At 32.3% G+C, this 18,922-nt stretch overlaps 7 protein-coding genes across 14 annotated transcripts; 4 read left to right on the forward strand and 3 right to left on the reverse strand.

Moving 5' to 3' along the window:
• The first annotated feature begins 310 nt into the window (after positions 1–310).
• LOC143426149 (E3 ubiquitin-protein ligase RNF14-like) lies at positions 311–1,919 on the forward strand. Its single transcript, XM_076899362.1, has 3 exons — positions 311–1,305; positions 1,385–1,552; positions 1,630–1,919. The coding sequence occupies exons 1-3, from the start codon at positions 325–327 to the stop codon at positions 1,834–1,836; spliced, it is 1,356 nt and encodes a 451-aa protein (XP_076755477.1). The 5' UTR covers positions 311–324; the 3' UTR covers positions 1,837–1,919.
• A 141-nt stretch (positions 1,920–2,060) lies between these two features.
• On the reverse strand, positions 2,061–2,990 carry LOC143426150 (protein SLC31A2). 2 transcript variants are annotated; one of them, XM_076899363.1, is made up of 4 exons: positions 2,888–2,990; positions 2,555–2,820; positions 2,239–2,465; positions 2,061–2,172 (listed from the first exon to the last, which is right to left on the reverse strand). In XM_076899363.1, the coding sequence occupies exons 1-4, from the start codon at positions 2,888–2,890 to the stop codon at positions 2,069–2,071; spliced, it is 600 nt and encodes a 199-aa protein (XP_076755478.1). In that variant the 5' UTR covers positions 2,891–2,990; the 3' UTR covers positions 2,061–2,068. The 2 variants fall into 2 exon arrangements, with proteins under 2 accessions (XP_076755478.1, XP_076755479.1); XM_076899364.1 differs by lacking the exon at positions 2,888–2,990 and having other exon boundaries at positions 2,555–2,873.
• A 674-nt stretch (positions 2,991–3,664) lies between these two features.
• Positions 3,665–5,336, forward strand: Ckiibeta (casein kinase II subunit beta). 4 transcript variants are annotated; one of them, XM_076899015.1, is made up of 5 exons: positions 3,665–3,757; positions 4,197–4,272; positions 4,503–4,605; positions 4,655–5,054; positions 5,136–5,336. In XM_076899015.1, exons 2-5 carry the CDS (start codon positions 4,201–4,203, stop codon positions 5,242–5,244), a joined length of 684 nt encoding a protein of 227 aa, XP_076755130.1. In that variant the 5' UTR covers positions 3,665–3,757; positions 4,197–4,200; the 3' UTR covers positions 5,245–5,336. The 4 variants fall into 4 exon arrangements, with proteins under 4 accessions (XP_076755130.1, XP_076755132.1, XP_076755129.1 ...); XM_076899017.1 differs by having other exon boundaries at positions 3,714–3,757; positions 4,673–5,054; XM_076899014.1 differs by having other exon boundaries at positions 3,752–3,892.
• A 1,880-nt stretch (positions 5,337–7,216) lies between these two features.
• On the forward strand, positions 7,217–10,704 carry Mps1 (dual specificity protein kinase monopolar spindle 1). 2 transcript variants are annotated; one of them, XM_076899701.1, is made up of 6 exons: positions 7,217–8,677; positions 8,745–9,470; positions 9,553–9,713; positions 9,805–10,016; positions 10,105–10,488; positions 10,569–10,704. In XM_076899701.1, exons 1-6 carry the CDS (start codon positions 7,260–7,262, stop codon positions 10,593–10,595), a joined length of 2,928 nt encoding a protein of 975 aa, XP_076755816.1. In that variant the 5' UTR covers positions 7,217–7,259; the 3' UTR covers positions 10,596–10,704. The 2 variants fall into 2 exon arrangements, with proteins under 2 accessions (XP_076755816.1, XP_076755815.1); XM_076899700.1 differs by having other exon boundaries at positions 10,105–10,688.
• A 123-nt stretch (positions 10,705–10,827) lies between these two features.
• LOC143426326 (nucleolar complex protein 4 homolog) lies at positions 10,828–13,408 on the reverse strand. Its single transcript, XM_076899705.1, has 6 exons — positions 13,247–13,408; positions 13,051–13,153; positions 12,379–12,792; positions 12,246–12,293; positions 11,795–12,158; positions 10,828–11,697 (listed from the first exon to the last, which is right to left on the reverse strand). Exons 1-6 carry the CDS (start codon positions 13,382–13,384, stop codon positions 11,193–11,195), a joined length of 1,572 nt encoding a protein of 523 aa, XP_076755820.1. The 5' UTR covers positions 13,385–13,408; the 3' UTR covers positions 10,828–11,192.
• On the forward strand, positions 13,262–14,496 carry Ubl (Ubiquitin-like protein 5). Of its 2 annotated transcripts, none has more exons than XM_076899709.1 (3): positions 13,262–13,401; positions 14,072–14,256; positions 14,332–14,496. In XM_076899709.1, the coding sequence occupies exons 2-3, from the start codon at positions 14,079–14,081 to the stop codon at positions 14,373–14,375; spliced, it is 222 nt and encodes a 73-aa protein (XP_076755824.1). In that variant the 5' UTR covers positions 13,262–13,401; positions 14,072–14,078; the 3' UTR covers positions 14,376–14,496. The 2 variants fall into 2 exon arrangements, with proteins under 2 accessions (XP_076755824.1, XP_076755822.1); XM_076899707.1 differs by lacking the exon at positions 13,262–13,401 and adding an exon at positions 13,621–13,758.
• Positions 14,497–14,621: 125 nt separating this feature from the next.
• Uck (Uridine-cytidine kinase) lies at positions 14,622–18,748 on the reverse strand. Of its 2 annotated transcripts, none has more exons than XM_076899063.1 (5): positions 18,478–18,748; positions 18,032–18,288; positions 17,804–17,949; positions 17,568–17,714; positions 14,622–15,123 (listed from the first exon to the last, which is right to left on the reverse strand). In XM_076899063.1, exons 1-5 carry the CDS (start codon positions 18,604–18,606, stop codon positions 14,999–15,001), a joined length of 804 nt encoding a protein of 267 aa, XP_076755178.1. In that variant the 5' UTR covers positions 18,607–18,748; the 3' UTR covers positions 14,622–14,998. The 2 variants fall into 2 exon arrangements, with proteins under 2 accessions (XP_076755178.1, XP_076755177.1); XM_076899062.1 differs by lacking the exon at positions 14,622–15,123 and adding an exon at positions 16,396–16,884 and having other exon boundaries at positions 18,478–18,744.
• Positions 18,749–18,922: the final 174 nt, after the last annotated feature.

The raw sequence follows: 18,922 nt of genomic DNA on the forward strand, positions 1-18,922 counted from the left end.
ATAGTCTTTCGGTAGTTCACTTCACCGTCGATAATGCTGAGCGACCAGTTTGAGCACTTTTCACAGAGATGGCGCCACGGGTTCTACGATAGACCCGGTATCATCTGTCTCACTCTTTCCTATAGCTTTCGTATATATCTTTCTCTCTCTCTTACCTTTAAAGCGGGAAATATAGATGGTTATGGAAGTGCTCTTACTGTGTAACGTTGTGTGTGGAGTATCTATATGAACGCGACACATGCCGTTTGTTTTAATGGTCAAAACTGCGAACTCTTGACTCACTTGCACTATTAATTAATAAAGGCATTGAAAGTTTCGAAGAAAATGTTACAGGCTACAAATAGTAATAGAAATCGACAAGAGGAGGAAATGTTAGTACTTTCGAGTATTTACAATTGTAATGAATTTTCATACAATAAGGAAGACACGATACAGTGCTACTACAATGTATTCTCCATTGTTCATAATTTATTGAGACTCGAAAATATTTACGAAGACTCCGATTTTCACTCGTTTTCAAAATATATTATCAAATATGTACCACCTATAAGAGTATACGTACAGTTACCTGCTGATTATCCTATAGAAAAGCCACCAAATTTTTACATTATCTCTTCATGGCTCTCACCTTGGCAACTATCTTTTATTTGCCAAAAATTGGATGAAATATGGCTCATGAATAAGGGCCAGGAAATATTGTTTATTTGGTTTGAATTTCTAAAGCACGACCTGTTTGATTTTCTGAAAATCAAACATACATTAGATATTTCTCTTATGCACTTGGCATATTACAACTTGATAGATTATTTTAAGTTGATTTGGATAGTTAAGTCTGACGATAGAGCTATATCTAATGCATTTTCTTCCCCCATCAAATTTTTAATAAATTATGACAAATATCAACAAAAAATTATGTTCCAATATAATTGTTACTTATGTATCATTTGTTTGAGCAAGTATTATGGAAAGGATTGCATAAAACTTAAAAATTGCAATCATGTATATTGTAAAAAATGTATACAAGAATACATTACTATAAAAATTAATGAGAATAATGTAAATGATATTACATGTCCCGATTTAAGTTGCAATTATAATATAACATTTAACGAAGTTAAAGAGTTATGCCCGGAATTATTTACAAAATATGAAAATTTGCTATTACGTTTTACATTAAATTCTATGAAAGATTTAGTTTTTTGTCCTAGAAATTCATGTCAATGTCCACTTGTGATCAATAATTACGACGATACATTGGCTATTTGTAGTAAATGCGATCATACCTTCTGCACTTATTGTTACAAGGTACATTTTATTATTAATCTACTATGAATTAGACATTTAGACCATAAAAATTAATTATATTCATACTTATATGTATTAGCTGTATCATGGTGTCGCACCCTGTGCTATGACAACAGATGATACAGCAAAACTTATTAGAGAGTATGAACAGGGCAATAATGATGAGAAAAAATTATTAGAAAAAAAGTACGGTAGAAAACAAATACAAAGAGTTGTAGACAAATATTTAACAGATCGGTATCTAAAGGTATACATTAAGTTATATAGAGCAATAGAGAATAATTTCTATAATATAATTGTATAATGTTGTAACTTTATTTGCAGACACATCGAGTAAAAGCATGCCCAAACTGTTCTACTATGATCTCAAAAACTACAGGATGTAACAAAATAACATGCGTTTATTGCAAAATTCATTTTTGTTGGCTCTGTGGAATACAAATTACTACAGCAGATGCTTATGATCATTTTACAACACCTACTAGTTGCTATAAACGCCTGTTCGAGGGAATTGAAGATGTTGAACCGTAACATAATAAATGTATATATTCTAGTTTACCTATTTCTAGCTTAAAAAAAAATATATTTTTTGTTTACTTTTTTATACAATAATAGTACAAAGAGATAAATATTTTTTACTCATATTATACGTTATGCAAAAGCATAAGTAAGTTATGTATAATACATATATACACAATGAAATACCTTTAATATTAATTAATAAAATGATAAATAATCGTTTGTAATATTAATCGAGTTTGATTCAAGGATCTTTTGGCATATGAACTTCAACAGTAGCTTCCGTTACTAATTCCTCTGCGACAATAGATACCATTGAATCGTGTCTTTGATGATTTGTTATATGTCCTAAAGGTAATCGTAAGTATCACAGGGATTATGTAATAATTATGCTACAGGTTGTTTAAATCTTACCTGGACATTCTTTATCACAGTCTAATAATCGTTGTTTTTCATAATATTGTTTTATATTATATTCTACAAATTTCGGACCAAATATCCAATAACCGATGCATCCTCCGAGCACAATGGCGATACTAATGTAAACGTTGTAGGTCATAACAGCTAACATTAAAATATAACCCAGAGACGTACGTAGGGTCCAATGAAATACTTGAAAAGTCCATGCCGACCAATGTATGCTAACAGAATAATGCACAGTGTTGTTAACTGTAATAAGATTATTTAGGTTTTTTTAAAGTATTAAACAGTATATCAGAAAATATAATACCATTGTAGTGAAACGTGCGTTCCAATAAATCTTGAGGATATTTTAGAGAGCAAACATGAATTTTCCAAAGTCCTTTGGCTTTGTTTTTGTGCCAGAATCACATTGCTATGCTGTAGCTTAATTTGTATGACTTTCGTACCCTCGTATAATATAGCGAGTGCAAATAAACCTAAACAAGTGCAAAAGAAGCTAGTAGTCGTAACAACATTGTACCCTGGTAAAAGAAAGTTGCCTAAGTTGTTGCCAAACCAATACCACATATGCATCTATAAACGGGCAAATTAATGTTCAATAAGACGATTAGAAAGAAACGATATATAAAGTTATACGCACCATGATGAATGTATTTCTGAGATGTAATGAAACTCAAAAGAATTGTTCAAACTGATAAGGATCATACCAATAATTATCTAAAGAGCACCTAGCTTTACCCAATTGTTTGTACATTATTTCAGTTAGCAAGAGTACATTTTAAATTCTATAAATATTTATTGTATCCTTAATTATCTCTTATTTATTATACGCAACGATAAGATACGTACAAGTACGATAATCATATATTGTTTGAAATTGTTTTAAAGGAGAGTTTTTAATTGATAAGAAATACTTGAATACGCTGTAAGTGTATGAATATGTAAAAATTGTACGCACGCCTAGTGATATCTGTCAACTTTATATTGTTTAAAGTTGCTAGGAAACGCGTCACGTGATTACCCGTAATATAATACGGGTATCGGTTTTTAAAAGTCGTTTTAATCGTACAAGTTTTAGGATCGAAGAAGAAGAAGAACGTAAAGATAGAAGGTAATAAATTTGGAATTGGATAAGAAAGAAAAAAAGAAGAGAAAAAAAAAATGAAATAGGGAAGCATAGGAAATTTGTTACTAAAATAAATTGTTGTATTCTTGGAAAATAGAACATTGATCGTTCATTGGCTAATGAAGTCGAGAAAATGTTTTTGTTTCAAAAGATTGGAGAATAATTAGCTCGCCAACGTAATGAGAGACGTAAAGTTTGGATCGGATAGGTTATAAAATTTGACGAGCCTTGTACCGAAGAAGGGTTTAATCGGAAGGTGTTAATTAAAATAGAGAGAAAGATTGGTAAAGTCGAAGAAGCCGGAAGGTGGCGGATAGAATAAAGTACGGCAGCGCTATCTACATCGTTGGGACGAGCAAGTGTGGCTAATCAAAGCACCAAAAGGTAAGCCGTAAAGGCTGTTTATTTTTGGGTTTTCATTCGTCCTACAAGGTTTTTTCTCGAGTAATGTGCTTCCTGGCCGTGTCGGACTGTACATCGTGTTTGAAAATCAATTGACGAAGCAGCAATGACCACGAAGTAGGTGAACCGCCGGACAGGCTGTAACGTCGAGCATCTTGCCTAGTAAAATGAAAACTCCAATTGCTCCCCTCACTCTGTACTCCCCATACCTAGCCTTTCGTTGGCGCCTTTCTAACCAATTGCCAGGCGTGCACTAAGCATCGACGTCGTATGAGCGTGTGCATAATATACGGAGATTCGAGAACTTTCTTGCGCACGTACCTTTACGCATTACATACGAATCCTGCACTCTCTTAACGCGGTGATCATCTCTGCTCCGTAGGCCGATACGGGAATATTTCTACCATCTTTTTATTCACAGGAAAATGAGCAGTTCTGAGGAGGTATCTTGGATTTCGTGGTTTTGTAATCTTAGGGGTAATGAATTTTTTTGTGAGGTAAGCGCGCTTATTATTACGATACATCCTCTATTCTCATTTTTACGCATTTTAACCTGCATCCATTTTTTGAGGTTAATCATTTCGATGTTGACCGACTGTGTGTTTAACTAACCGAGTTTCCGTCACTGCCACTTACGATCAATTATCCCGCGAATTTTATCCAATCTAATATTTACAATTAAATAATTTATCCTTTCGTAAAAGTTTCGCCTGCAATGCTTTCGCAGGTTGACGAGGATTATATTCAGGACAAGTTTAATTTAACTGGACTAAACGAGCAAGTACCACATTATAGGCAAGCATTAGATATGATACTTGACTTCGAAGCTGGTAAATATATTATTTACGTCCCGCCAGAAAAAATCAATGTACTCTTAAGGATATTTGTATTCTGTAGATAATGAATTGGATGGTCATCCGAATCAGTCTGAATTAATCGAGCAAGCAGCAGAGCTACTTTACGGACTAATTCATGCGCGTTACATTCTCACTAATCGTGGCATCGCTCAGATGATCGAGAAATATCAATCCGGGGACTTTGGCCACTGTCCGCGTGTATATTGTGAATCCCAACCCATGTTGCCATTGGGCCTTAGCGACGTTCCTGGAGAAGCGATGGTCAAGAGCTATTGCCCCAAATGTATGGATGTTTATACCCCAAAAAGCTCCCGACATCATCACACCGATGGAGCATATTTTGGAACAGGATTTCCTCACATGCTTTTCATGGTTCATCCCGAGTATAGACCCAAACGTCCAACAAATCAATTTGTACCTAGGTAAATCCGAATCGAACCAGCTGTCCGATGTAACTTTCTACTGGCGTAAATTTTTCAGTGTCAAATTATATCTCTTTTCAGGTTATACGGCTTTAAAATTCATCCTCTAGCATATCAGTTTCAACAACAGTCTGCGTCAACATTTAAAGCACCATTGCGAGCTGTTAATTATAATAATGGGAAACGTTAAGAACATTGCAAGATAGTCTAGAACATTTTTTCATTACTCAAAATACAATTCCTAATTTCGTCCCTAAGAATTAAATAAAATATTATTTTTTATATTGATCTTTACACACATCTTAGCAGGGCGCTGAAATATCAATCTTTCGTTTGTTTCGATCATCCATTAATTACTTAAGATTAAACGCGACACTCGAACTTTTCGGATTTTTCCACGGTATTCGCGTAGCGCGTACCGAAAAGATTGAAGAGTGACGTACCAAACTGTTCATGTTCACCAGGCGCCGTGCTAGCTCTTATTTCAGCTTTAGTAACAATTTTCTTTCACGTTCAAAATCATACTTGTATCGTTGCGTCAAGTCTGGTCGATTAAAAAAAAAAAAAAAAAAAAGGAATGAATACTTAAGATAATTACTAGGGTATAACGATGCAGATGAGAATATCTGTACGATAGAGTATATCTACTATTTAGATTGTCTGCATCCCCGCGATTGCTGCCGCTAGTAGTTGCGCTACCGTAAAGAAACGTCGCAATTGAAAATTGAATTGCGAAGCAAAGAAGCGGGCAGCATCGGATACCACTTGTTTTTTTCCAAAAACACAAGAGACGATACGCAAACTGATAAAAAAATTTATTATATATAAATATAATTTAATTTAAATGTAAATTAAGCTGCGAAAAGAAAGAAACTTATTTATACATGATTTATCTTAATGAAAAATATTGAGCTCAGATAGACAAGATACGAAGCGAGTTTAAAAGTGAAGACTGCATACCATTCTGTAAAACTTTGTTTCTATCGCAGTTCTTTAAAAACATGTATGCAATGTTTAGTGACCGGAAACAATATATTTAAAATAAGCAATGCATATTTTAATATAGGAAAATAAAGTCATCAATACAATTGTTTTTTATTATAATTATCACAACTGTTCGAAATTGTTGTTCGTATCGGAAAGCAAGTAAGTTATATACTTTTAAACTTGGTAGGTTTTTTTAACAAGTATTGTATTTAAGCTAAATTAAAATTATTTAAAAGTAAATTTGTGTGTGTGTGCGTGCATAAAAACTGATGAAGGACAATATCTCCCGGTACATTATGTATATTCTGAAGATTTTAGATGACCACACTTTGGCATTTTTTCGATGTCGATTTTCAACATTCTATACCAATCCGTTTTAATGGTTGTATTTAAATCTAAAATTCGTAGACTCTAAGCATTTATAAAGTTGAGAAATATGTATTAGTAAATGGATTGTACTTTACGTTAAAATTAATCAATGTTTTACCATCATTTATTATATACCGTACAGTGAATTTGCTATCGAATATAAATATAAGTCATTGTAATATAACATAACATACTGCTGTAACATGTCATTATGTAAAATATTAAAAGGCATTATTTTTATGTTAATTTTGTTCCATTCATTTAATAAAAAGACCTTTTAACGTGTACGTAGCGCGTTTGCAATTTACATAGGACCGCGAATGCAACTTTGTGAAATATTCCTAGGCCACAGAGTTGCGTGCAGAACCACTGTTACCGCCTGTCGACCAATCGGCGTGCATCTTTAGAATTTGAATTTCATGACGTAGACGAAAAACCAGTATGATACGAACCAACAGTTTAGTATCAGAAAACATAATTATGTAGCTTAACGAATATTTATGTCAAAGTCGAGTGTTTCTGATAATATCTACCGAAATATGTTTATTGTTACGTCTAAAATCTACTTGTTCAGTATCGCAATTTAAATGATTTCTTTATAGCTACAAGCAGAGCAATGTTTTTAAGCCAACAAAATTGTGAAAATATAGTTAATATCATTGTTTTGTTTTATACAATTTTCAAATGATCTCAATCATTTTTAAATGTATTAAACGCTTCGAACGTTCAATGACATTTCTGTAAATAAATTTTCGCACTTTAAAGTGACATTACATTTGTACACGCTTAACATTTTGCTTATTAATTGAACATCACTTTTTGCCAAATGGTACATCTGCATTGACAGACATGGATTTTCAAAGTCGTACCAATTCGCGTCCAAAATTTCAACCACTGCGGGTGAAAGAGTTATTACATTTTTGTGAAAGTGACGACGATGAAAGCGAAGATAGAACGCAGGGATCTGATTGCGAGTCGGATTCTGATGACCCTCAACCTCTGCCATCGGATGATTTTATTGAAGAGAATTTGAGCAATTCGATATGCTTGCGCACTGTAACTAATGATAACGACTTCAAAGGAACTTGTAATGTTATGAGTACAATTATTTCTACGAACTTTGAAAAATCAGCATCGGTTGATAATGTTCCTCGATGTATACCTGAAAATAAATCTTCTATATTTCACGAAGATAAAGATACTATGAAAAATGAGAGAAACGCACAATGCGAAGACTTAAATCCGGTGAAATTGAGTATTGAAACTCGAGTACACAAAAAGATGTTTGAAGATGTTAAAATGCAATCAGATCAGAACGAATTGTCTAATAACGATTTTCAGTGTTTAGATAAGAAGGGATCTTGCAAATTAAATAACAATAGCGAATCTGTCATCTCTGCGTTTCAACATGCTGAAAATGTATCAGAATTTGAAATACATAGCGTACCAAATGTAAATATTAAAAAAGACTCGTTAGAATTAAAATTAATTGAAAATGAAGAAAAGGCACATGAAAATGTATCGCAACGTATGTCGCAAACTTTGCACGATACAAATATTAAAAAAGAGGCATTGGAATTAATACCAACAACAAACGATGAAAGAGCCCGTTCTGACAATATATCACAATTTGGGATACATACTTTACAGAACACAAATGTTAAAAAGGAACCATTAGAATTGAAGTCGATAGGAAATGTAGAAAAACTTCATTATGAGAATATACCGCAATACGGAATGCAATCTTTGCACAATACAAATATTAAAATAGAGACACTGGAATTAGTGCCAACGACAAACGAAGAAAAAATCCATTGTGACAATATACCACAATTTGGAATGTATACTTTACAGAACACAACTGTCAAAAAGGAACCATTAGAATTCAAGTCAATTGGAAATGAAGAAAAACCTCATTATGAAAATGTATCATCCAGCAATAAAACTTTAACATCAGATACAGGAGCACATGTGAATTCTATTGATCAATGGGTACTGCAAACTCCCTTGAAACATGTACCAGTTAGTTCTGCGCATCCTGACCCATGTTTTTCTCGTAGAAATATTATTCAAACACCACAAAATAAAGTATCCGATATGTCTAAGAATTTTAAATTGACTCCAGCTACAATTTTGTCTCATTGGTCTCAAAATAATACAAAACAAACTCCATTACAGAATAAGAGTATTAAATTTAAAGAGTCTACGCAAACTCCGAAAAATTCTGTTTATTTTACACCAAGCATAGGAAGAAATGAAACTCCAAGGTACCTAAATATAATATAATGTATTATTTATATTGAATATTAAATTTTTTTATTTATTTAAATGCAGGTATTCAAATACGGAGGTGAGAAAGCCTTTAGCAGATACAGGAGGTTTTGTACAGAATGTTGGTTCTAATAGGCATTTGTTGCAAGGATGTCGCCTTCCAAAAGTAAATGAAGTCACACCTAAAATTCATAATAAATCATTATGCAAAAATTTAAATAACGTGAATATGCCGGACCAAATATCTGAAATATCAGGAAACGAAGTATCAGTTGCACATCCGGAGTCGAATGTCAATGAACAATTAAAGGATAATAAACATTCAATAGAGAACACGGTGCTTGATAAAGAAATAGTGAAGAAAATATCAGACAGCAAGCACGTTATTCATTGCAGTAAAGATAGTAAAGAAACTTTGAAACCAATGTGTAACCATCCCCAAAGTCAGCAATCAAAAGGTAATGATTGTAATCAAGACCAACAACGAGAATCAAAAAATATCGAAAACAAAATATCAAATGTACAATTTTCAATGCCATCTAACGTTCCTAAAGCAAGGCAGAATAGAACTCTTTCTGTAAAAGGAAAAGAGTACTTGATTTTGGGGACACTCGGTCAAGGCATGAGTGGAGAGGTACTGAGAGTACAAAACTTGTCTTCCCTTGAATTATGTGCTATAAAATGTGTTAATCTTAATCATATGGATAAAGACTCAGCACAAGGTTGCTTGGAAGAGATTTCAATGTTGCATAAGCTACAAGCGCCATGTGTTGTTAAAATGTTTGATTAGTAAGAAGCTATTTTATTAAAAAATGTATTATACATCGATATATGTATATACTGATATTTACATGCAAGTATTTAATTGTAGCGAAATAAAATATCCGATGGTCTATGTTGTGATGGAAATGGGTGATACAGATCTCAGTCGTCTTTTAAAAACGATGTCGCAGGAAAAGCAAATTTCTCTTACAATGATTCTATATTATTGGACAGAAATGTTGACTGCTGTTAAGCATATACATGATAACGGTATATTTTTTAGTGTAAAAAGAAATAATTTTTCATAATGTGAAATATATTTTTGTACAAGTGTAAATGTTTCACATTTATAAATTTCCAGGTGTGATTCATTCGGATTTAAAACCAGCGAATTTTTTGTTAGTACGGGGGCGGTTAAAACTTATAGATTTTGGAATTGCTTCCAGTATAAATGCTGACATGACATCTGTCGTAAAAAACTGTCCAATCGGGACTTTAAATTATATTAGTCCAGAAGCGCTAATGGATATTGGCGGAAATTCAGATTCTCCAACGAGGGATGTCAAATATAAAGTATAATAATACATTTTAATACATTTGAGTATGTAATTGAATTTGAGATTCTGACAACAGACGATACAATTATTTCTACTTATTACAGATAAGTTTCAAGTCCGATGTGTGGTCTTTAGGATGTATTTTGTACAGTTTAGTATACGGTCGTACACCGTTTCAGCATATTCGTTCGCAATGGGCTAAAGTGAATGCGATAACCAATCCGAAATTGAACATTTCTTTCCCTCCAAATTTGCCGTCAGTGGAGGGTAACAAAATAATATCAGCACCACCCGTTCTAATCGATGTGATGCGTAAATGTCTTCAGCACAATCCAAAAGCACGACCAACAGTAGCCGAGCTTTTGGAAGTAGAGTATATACCATCTAAACAGGAACATATGTCGGCAACGCTACCTGAGATTCCAGCGAATATTTTAGTAAAAATAAAACATACATTAAGTGAAGATGAATGGCGACAATTAACATGGGTTCGTAACAGTTTTTGTATGACACATTGTATTATAAAAAAAATAAGATTCTATAATTCTAAATCTTGTTCATGTTACAGACATTGGAGAATGCACGGTGTACATGAAACTGTTTCGATTAAGTACTTCTAATTATGTACATAGGTTGTTTTTATACATAGCACTTGGCAATAATACATAGGGTGCTTATTTAATTGTACCATAGTAAAGTATGGAATTATTTCAATACTGGTATAATTGTATCATGATACGATTTTATTACGAAGTTCACTTATATTTACGTGTACGATATACATCGTTATACAGACGCTGCATTATAAATGAAACACGGGCGATCTATTAAATTAAAATATGTTTCATTTTATTATCACACATTCATACATACAAATGACTTCGTTTAACAGAATTGGTAGCGTTCACGAGTACCTATTGTGCTAGATAGCTGCAGAGGATTGGAAATCTAAAAATACATATCTACATGTTGCTCGTGAAATAATGTACACCGAATCAATTCCGTTGCAATTATTTTTAGACTTTAAATAATACAAAAGTATGCAATATTTTCATACCATCTCTTGTAAGGTATAAAAAAAAACGCAGAAAGTTTCAGGATCAGTTTCTTTACGTTCTTTACGCGTTTCCATTTTGATAACGTTGCATATTGCACGATATGCATATGTAATGCATAGTTTCAATATTACCAGTCAGTGCATTGTTGTCAACTGCCAATACTGCAGTAACCTTTCACCCTTCGGTAATATCATAGAATTCGGTCTTTCGAATGTTAACATAATATCTTTAACCTTGTTCTTTAATTCGTTATCGAATAAATGTCCTCCTGTTCGTTCTAATGCCGATGCCATGTCATACTCTACCGAGGGGAGCGGTTCGCGAATAAAACGCGCAGCACTAGCGATACTTGGCACTATATGCCACTGTAAATCTTTGATTTCCCAAAGACTGCTGAGAAGAGCGTTACTCAATAAAGGATCTCGTTGTTCCATTAAAAATGGATCTCCAGCGCCGCTATTTTCTTCAGACGATACCTCACCTCCTTGCGGATGATCAATCAGACGTTTCAAGCCTGGGTGCCTGAGTAAGAGGTTCCTCACGAAAAGCAGAATGATAAGAATGTCTTCGGGTGGTGCTACCAGCGTTAAACGCGCGAGCCTCTTTGCGAAGGCAGCGACTAATGCTTCCGGTAAGTGCCTACAAAGAGAAGAAAGAAACATTAAAAGCATTCGGTGGCATATTTTACACAGCCCGCGGAATGTAAAACGTACTTAAAAATATTTTAAACACTTACGTTGAACTGAGGAAAAGATCGGATAAATAAAACAAACGTGCTTTGTACTTTGTGTGAAAGATTTCTGGCTCAAACATAGAATAAAGTTTAGTAAAAATATTAGGATATTCCAAGTTGTGTTTGGTAACTAATAAAAATACGCCTTGTAATGCGAGTAACCCAATAGGCCCATCTATATCCAAAGAATCCATAAGGAAATCTGTTAGTAAAACAGGCTTTTCTAAATGTGGCATAACTCTTTCTAACAGAACTATTAATAATTGTTTATGTAACTGTGGTGTCAATTCCCAATGCATGACACAAGCCCAGACTTTATTCAATGCACGTCTCGCTCCAGCTTGATCCCATACAAAACTTTTAGCGGCTAATAAAACAAAAAAGAAATGAAACGTATAGAAAGTATGGAATCGATGTAAACGTAAAAAGGAAATGGAAAATTTATTCTTATTACCTTGTTGCGGTTTACACAATAAATTCTTACTTTCAGATATTTCATTTTCTGAAACGTAATTAAAATTTAATATTAAAACATTAATTATAGAGGAAGCGATAACGTTATATATTATAGTTGATTTAAATTGTACCTTCAATTTCCTTTGGCAGTGATAATTTATGTATAAGTTCAAGCAAATTTTTTATATAAATTTCGTGCGGCTGTCTTTTTGGTGTAAGAGGCGGAAGACATTTCCATGTGTAATAAAGAGCATCGGGATATTCTATAATTTCTTGAAATCTAGATATTAAATGGGTGTTGTCTTTTTCTGGCGAAAGTAACTTCATCAAAACAGGCTTTAACCGATGCAGTGGAAAATAATATTCCAACTTGCCAATTGGTTCCAACGGATTTTTCCCTTCCTCGGCCATAAGCTTTATGGCAGTGGTGAGAGCTTGTAATTGAATGGAAGGTCGACATTTTTCCATTGACAAGAGTATCTTCTCCCATACTTCCTCGTAACAGTTTCTTAACCAGTTGATGTATCTCGCTTCGGGGCTTGGCTCTGTTTCAGAAATCTTATGGAAAAACTACTTCACGTTTTCAAATATTTAAGATAAAAGAAAATAGAAGAAGAAAGAAAAGAAATAGATTTTCTGATCTCTAAGCTAAAACTTTGTGTCTCGGGTAATGCGTATTTTCACAAAGTATCTTAGGCAAAGAAATTTCGAATTCCAATGAGGAGAGATATATAATATTCTAGAGATATACAATATTCTAGGCATTGTCAAACCATAGGAAATATTTAATTATCAGAGCATACCTGAAATTGTAAGCGATATCGTACGTTCCAGATACATATCGCCCCTGTTTAGGACTTCAACGAATATTGTTTCTATCGTAAGTAGACAGGACGATGTGGATTCCTGATAGAGTGATCAGGAATTTTAATAAAATGACATAACCTTAAACAGTTGTTATACTCGTCGGTCTGAAATCATTTTAGTGTTCGTACTTACATCCCATTGGGAAATAATATCTACTAAATTATTTGCATGTTTCCTCGAGGTTAAAAATTCTTGTGCTTTTTGTCTTAAAAGTTTCGACGACATTTTTTGGCTGGAAGAGGCGCCGGGAAGATCTGCAGCGTCCGCCATCGTCGTATAAGAATTCGGTAATGGCAGAAGATATTAAGAATACGTGAATGTATTCTTTTATATCCCCCTTTATTCTCAGAATCACTTTATCCTCTATATCTACGGCGTCTTGTTGCAACCAACCGAATAATTCGAGTATCAATTCTATTACTCGTTAGGAAGATCGATAAGGTACACTATCAATAGCATCCATCTGTACGAATTTCCTCGTTTAGTTAACGTTTTCAGTTTTGTAACACTGGTTGTCGATATATATGATCGTACATAACAATTTGGAAGTTCATTTATGAACAAGTTTAACCAGTGCTTCTCTCCGTAAGGATACACCTCGATCAAATTTATATTCAGTGGCAACATTGATAGAATAATACGCTGTAAGTAGATATCACATTGATATTTATGTTTAAACAAACAGTATTACACGTGTACACGATCATGATACTTTGTGTAACCTGTTACGCTATACCGGATAGAACACGGAAAAGTTTTAACCGAAATATTACGTTCAAATATTATGTTTTCTTCTTAATACTTCATAACCTGCAAACTCTTTTTTTCTACATTTCATTGATTTAGTCGAACTTAATCGCTCACATTTCTTTTAAACATTTCCGTGTTTATTTATTCTTACGTACCGGATGTAAAAATACTGTTTGGGTTAATGGTTTATTGTAACATTTGATCAAGGTAAAAAATGTTAGAAATAACATGTAACGATCGCCTTGGGAAAAAAGTTAGAGTCAAATGTAATCCAGATGACACGATAGGAGATTTAAAGAAACTGATAGCAGCCCAAACTGGCACGCATTGGGAAAAAATTGTTTTAAAGAAATGGTATACTATATTCAAGGATCATATAAAGTTACAAGATTGTATCCTTTTAAAACAAAAATATATTTCCACACAAGATAATCTTTAACGCTTTTCCCTTAACTAAAACAATTTAGATGAAATTCATGATGGCATGAATCTGGAACTTTATTATCAATAATTAATAAAATTTAAATTAACATTAAATATAATAATAACAATAATAGTAAGTTTTATATTTAAGCGTTTCTTGGTTTTCTATTTTACATAACATTTAAGCGTATAACGTATATATATATATGTATATATATATATATATATATATATATATATATATATATATATATAATAATTATACAATAAACAAACATCATAAATAGCAATAGCAGAAAAAATTTTGGTTTAAAATATTGCTGTGAATCGATTTTCTACGATTAATGAGCTTATTATCTAATATTGCTATGTAACAGCTAAGTTTTGCTAAATGTTATTTTTACAAATTCATTCGTCAGAAATAGTTTTTCCTCTCATTGTAAAATGTAACGTTTTACATTCACACTTTGTACCATAAAGTTTTTGCATCATTTGATATATGTATAATTATTTTTATGCACAAGTAGTTTTTCAATTTCTACATGTACAAGTAATACTAAAAAGTTGCTAGTATATTATTTGAAACTACGTTATCACCTTATCATATCACTAATGTAGTGTAGAATCTCTACATTAAAAAATATATGAGTATTGAATGTAACAAAAAATATAATAACTCAACTTATTTATCAATTTTTAGAACTATAAAAATTAATGTGGCCTCTTAGACAATTTTTCTATCTTGTTTATTGAACTCTCAAGTTGTAAACTTGTTGTTACCCTACCCCTGTTGGTTAAGAAGTCTCTTATATGTTGTACTATCAAATCTATTGCCACTGTAACAAAATATAAAGTATATGTAAATAATTAAAGGTAACTTTTTAATAACAGGGAATTTTACTTTTTATTATTATTATTATTATTATTATTATTATTATTATTATTATTATTATTATTACTATTATTCTATTTATACAATCTAAACAAACAGTATATCAAATTACACAATGTAAATTATAATCACATATATTAGGTTTACCGGAAAAATCTGTCCGATAATAATATTTTAAGTTTCAATACTGTCAAGATCGTGCTAGAGCAAAATCAAACTCAATAAACCATTTCAAACCATATTCGGAAACTAGGATTGGTGTGGAAATATTTGAAATGGGTACCACATGAGATAAGTGAGAAGAATTTGAATGATCGAGCATCATACGTACATCTCTGCTTGCACGGAATAAAATTTAACTCTTCTTGGATCGGATGATAACAGGAAAAGGGCATATTATGAAATAATAATTTAAAAACAGTACTCCAAGAAAAGAGGCTGGCGATGTTCAATAGGAAAGACATACTGCTTCGTGATAATGCCATGTGCTGCTTTGGGGACTCGTCAGAAACTCGCAAAGCTAGGCTCGGAAATTTTGTTGTATCCACCATACTCCCCAAACTTTGTACCCTTCGATTATCTTATTTCTGTCCTCACAAAATTTTTTGTAGGACAAAATGTTTAAAAATAAAAAAAATCAAAAGGATATCTGGCAAGCACTGGCCCAATTTTTCGCCTCTACGGATAAGGTATTTTTTAAAAATGGGATATACAAATTGCCATCACACTGGCAAGAGTCATAAATAATGATGGCAATTATATTATTCAATACAATTTATTCAAGGTATGAAAAATTTATTATTTTCTTTTATTCTAAAAACGGACAGAATTTTCCGGTAGATCTAGTATTTTGTATAACACTGACATATCTTTATTGAGATTAAAATGATATTTAATTATATAAAAAACAAAGATGTCAAATAAAAAAATTAGCACCACATTGAATAATTCAATTAAATGTATCTAAATATGGCAGTATGCAAATAATGCACCGATTTAAATTGAAAATATCACATTCTTAAAGAATTATGCTAACGCTATATTTTTTACGCTCACTTAAATCATTTCATATGAAGTTTTAGTTTACATTACTGTAACAATGCATAAAATAAAAATGACAGTGTATAAAAGAATTTAAATTTTTGGAAACATGCACAGCTGCAAATACATACATACTCATAAAGGATCTTACACAATAATAAATAATACTCATCTGATTTTAATATAAATCAATCTTATGCACAAATTTGGATTATTATGCAGCATTGGAATTACAGTGTTCGGACAAAGTACTTTGTACAATCGTGCACTATGTCCAAATTTTAGGAACAATAGGAAATTAATTCTACCAAGTTAAAGATTCGAATAGATGCACACATACTAAAAGCAATATCGTTTGCTACCTGGTATAAATATTGTACAAATATAGTTGTATAAGGATAGTAGAGACATATATTATGCATTTAGAAAGAAAAAAAAAGAAAAGTTAAAATTACTGCAAAGTTGCTTCTACATCAAGGTATGACATATAAAAACATAGTGCTTGTACAAGTGAGCATATCATGCTAAAATCATCTGCTGAGCATGTCGGATGAAGTCGAGGTACGGCTATGTTGGTAGATGTATGGATGCTGCCCGGATGAGTTTTCAGCCTTTTTCAAACGCAAAATGTCCCAGATGTGATGCACTATAAGGTCTATTGCCACTGCAAACATACAATAACCAAACCATGTACGTTTTCATATGACCTTCATTTTGCACTAACTTAAAAGAAAGCTTCTTTTAATAGCCCTTATATACCAGGCAGCACCCATTTCAATGCTATATATATATACATATATATATGTGTATATATACATATATTGTATAAATATAAAAAATAAAATTATTAAGCTGCCTTGTTAGTACAAATCTGTACCTAAACTGCATTAAATACCATTCAACATTTTAATGTCACCATTGAACACATCAGAATAAATGGAATTATCATAATTATAAAATTATAGCAGACTTATAGTCACTGATTAGATACAGACTTGACAAAAATGAATTCTGGTTATGATATAATGTAAATTAATTATTATGAACATATTATATGCTTACTAGGTCGAATGTTGCAACATATATAACAGAAAACAATTTCATTAAATGAATCCATAATTGTTTACATTCATTACTTAACATTTTAACGTTCCACTGTGTAATATTGCTTTATACAAAATGTGTATTCGACCCAGTGAGAAGTATTGTTGGAAAACAACTCGAGCATAAAGAATAAATATAAAGTGAATGTGATAATATATTCTACAATGTAAGTAATTCATATGCTTTTATGTTTAAATTGCACACAGTTTTTATAGATATACTATTAATAATAGTATCATTTACCTGTATTGTCCGCACCTCTTGGTATGATAACATCAGCAAATTTCTTGGTAGGAAGACAGAATTCTTCAAATGCAGGTTTCACAAAGTTCATATATTGATTTAATACATAGTCTAAGTCTCTTCCTCTTTCCTTTATATCTCTTGGTACTATAAAAATAAAAAGTATTCAATTGGCAATAACATGAGAATATACAAAATTATACGTTTGAAAATCAGCAAACATTTTATACCATTACCTCTTCTAGCTAATCTAGTATCTGAGTCAGTATCCACAAATAGTTTCATATGGAACAAGTCTCTTATCTTAGGAAAATAAAATACTAAGATACCTTCAAATAAAACTACATCAGCAGGATAAATTGTTGTAATTTGATCTTTCATTCTGAAACACATCCATTGGAAAAAGTAATTAACACGATATACTATATTATTAGCCGCAGTGTCGAACATTAATAAACACGTACAGACTGTTTGTTCTATAGTCATAAGCTGGTATTTCACATTTTACTCCAGCCAATATGTCTTGTAGCGTTTGAAGTATCAAGTCATTATCAAATGCATCTGGATGATCAAAATTATATTGACCTTTTTCAGCTTTAAGCTTCTCAGCTGGTGATAAATCTCGATAAAAACTATCTTGCGAAATACAAACTACTTGCCGTTGCATGTGATCCATATCCACTTGCCCTAGTTTTTCCATTATACGTTTACATACTGTCGACTGAAAAAACGAACAAAAATTATTTAAAACAATTACCTAATCGGACAAGTAATCAATGCATTAACAACATTTAAAGTCATGCACGTTTTTTTTTCTGACAAAGGTTAGGGCGCAAAAAACGTATTCAGTACAAAGTAATAGATGTAATTAAATTCTAAGTACATACGTACGATATGGAATTGTACTTACCTTCCCACTAGCAGTACCGCCCGAAACACCGATTAAAAAAGGAGTTTTACTTTCTAAACCGTTTAACTTTCCATTAATACCAAAAGACATCTTCCGTGGGGTAACAATATTCATTGACATGTCTGCCATTGTCGAGGATTTATTTAAATTTATCGAAATTGAATAAAAAATGAATCTTGAAATGAATGTACCGATAGGATAGATTTGCGTACGACACGGCTGATTCCAATAACAAGAATAACGACAAAAATGCGAACGCGCGTACGTAAACCTGGTGTAAATCATTGGATATAAGCGCGCGCACTAATGGATGATATTTAAATATATATATATATATTTGCATGCGTACATATATGCGTACATATACGTTCACAATACACGTTACAATTTATAGCTTCATATTTAATTCATTCATTTATTAATAAATTATTATTTAACTTCTCGT

The sequence above is a fragment of the Xylocopa sonorina genome, chromosome 8, assembly GCF_050948175.1.
Source record: "Xylocopa sonorina isolate GNS202 chromosome 8, iyXylSono1_principal, whole genome shotgun sequence".
Classification (NCBI taxonomy): domain Eukaryota; kingdom Metazoa; phylum Arthropoda; class Insecta; order Hymenoptera; family Apidae; genus Xylocopa; species Xylocopa sonorina.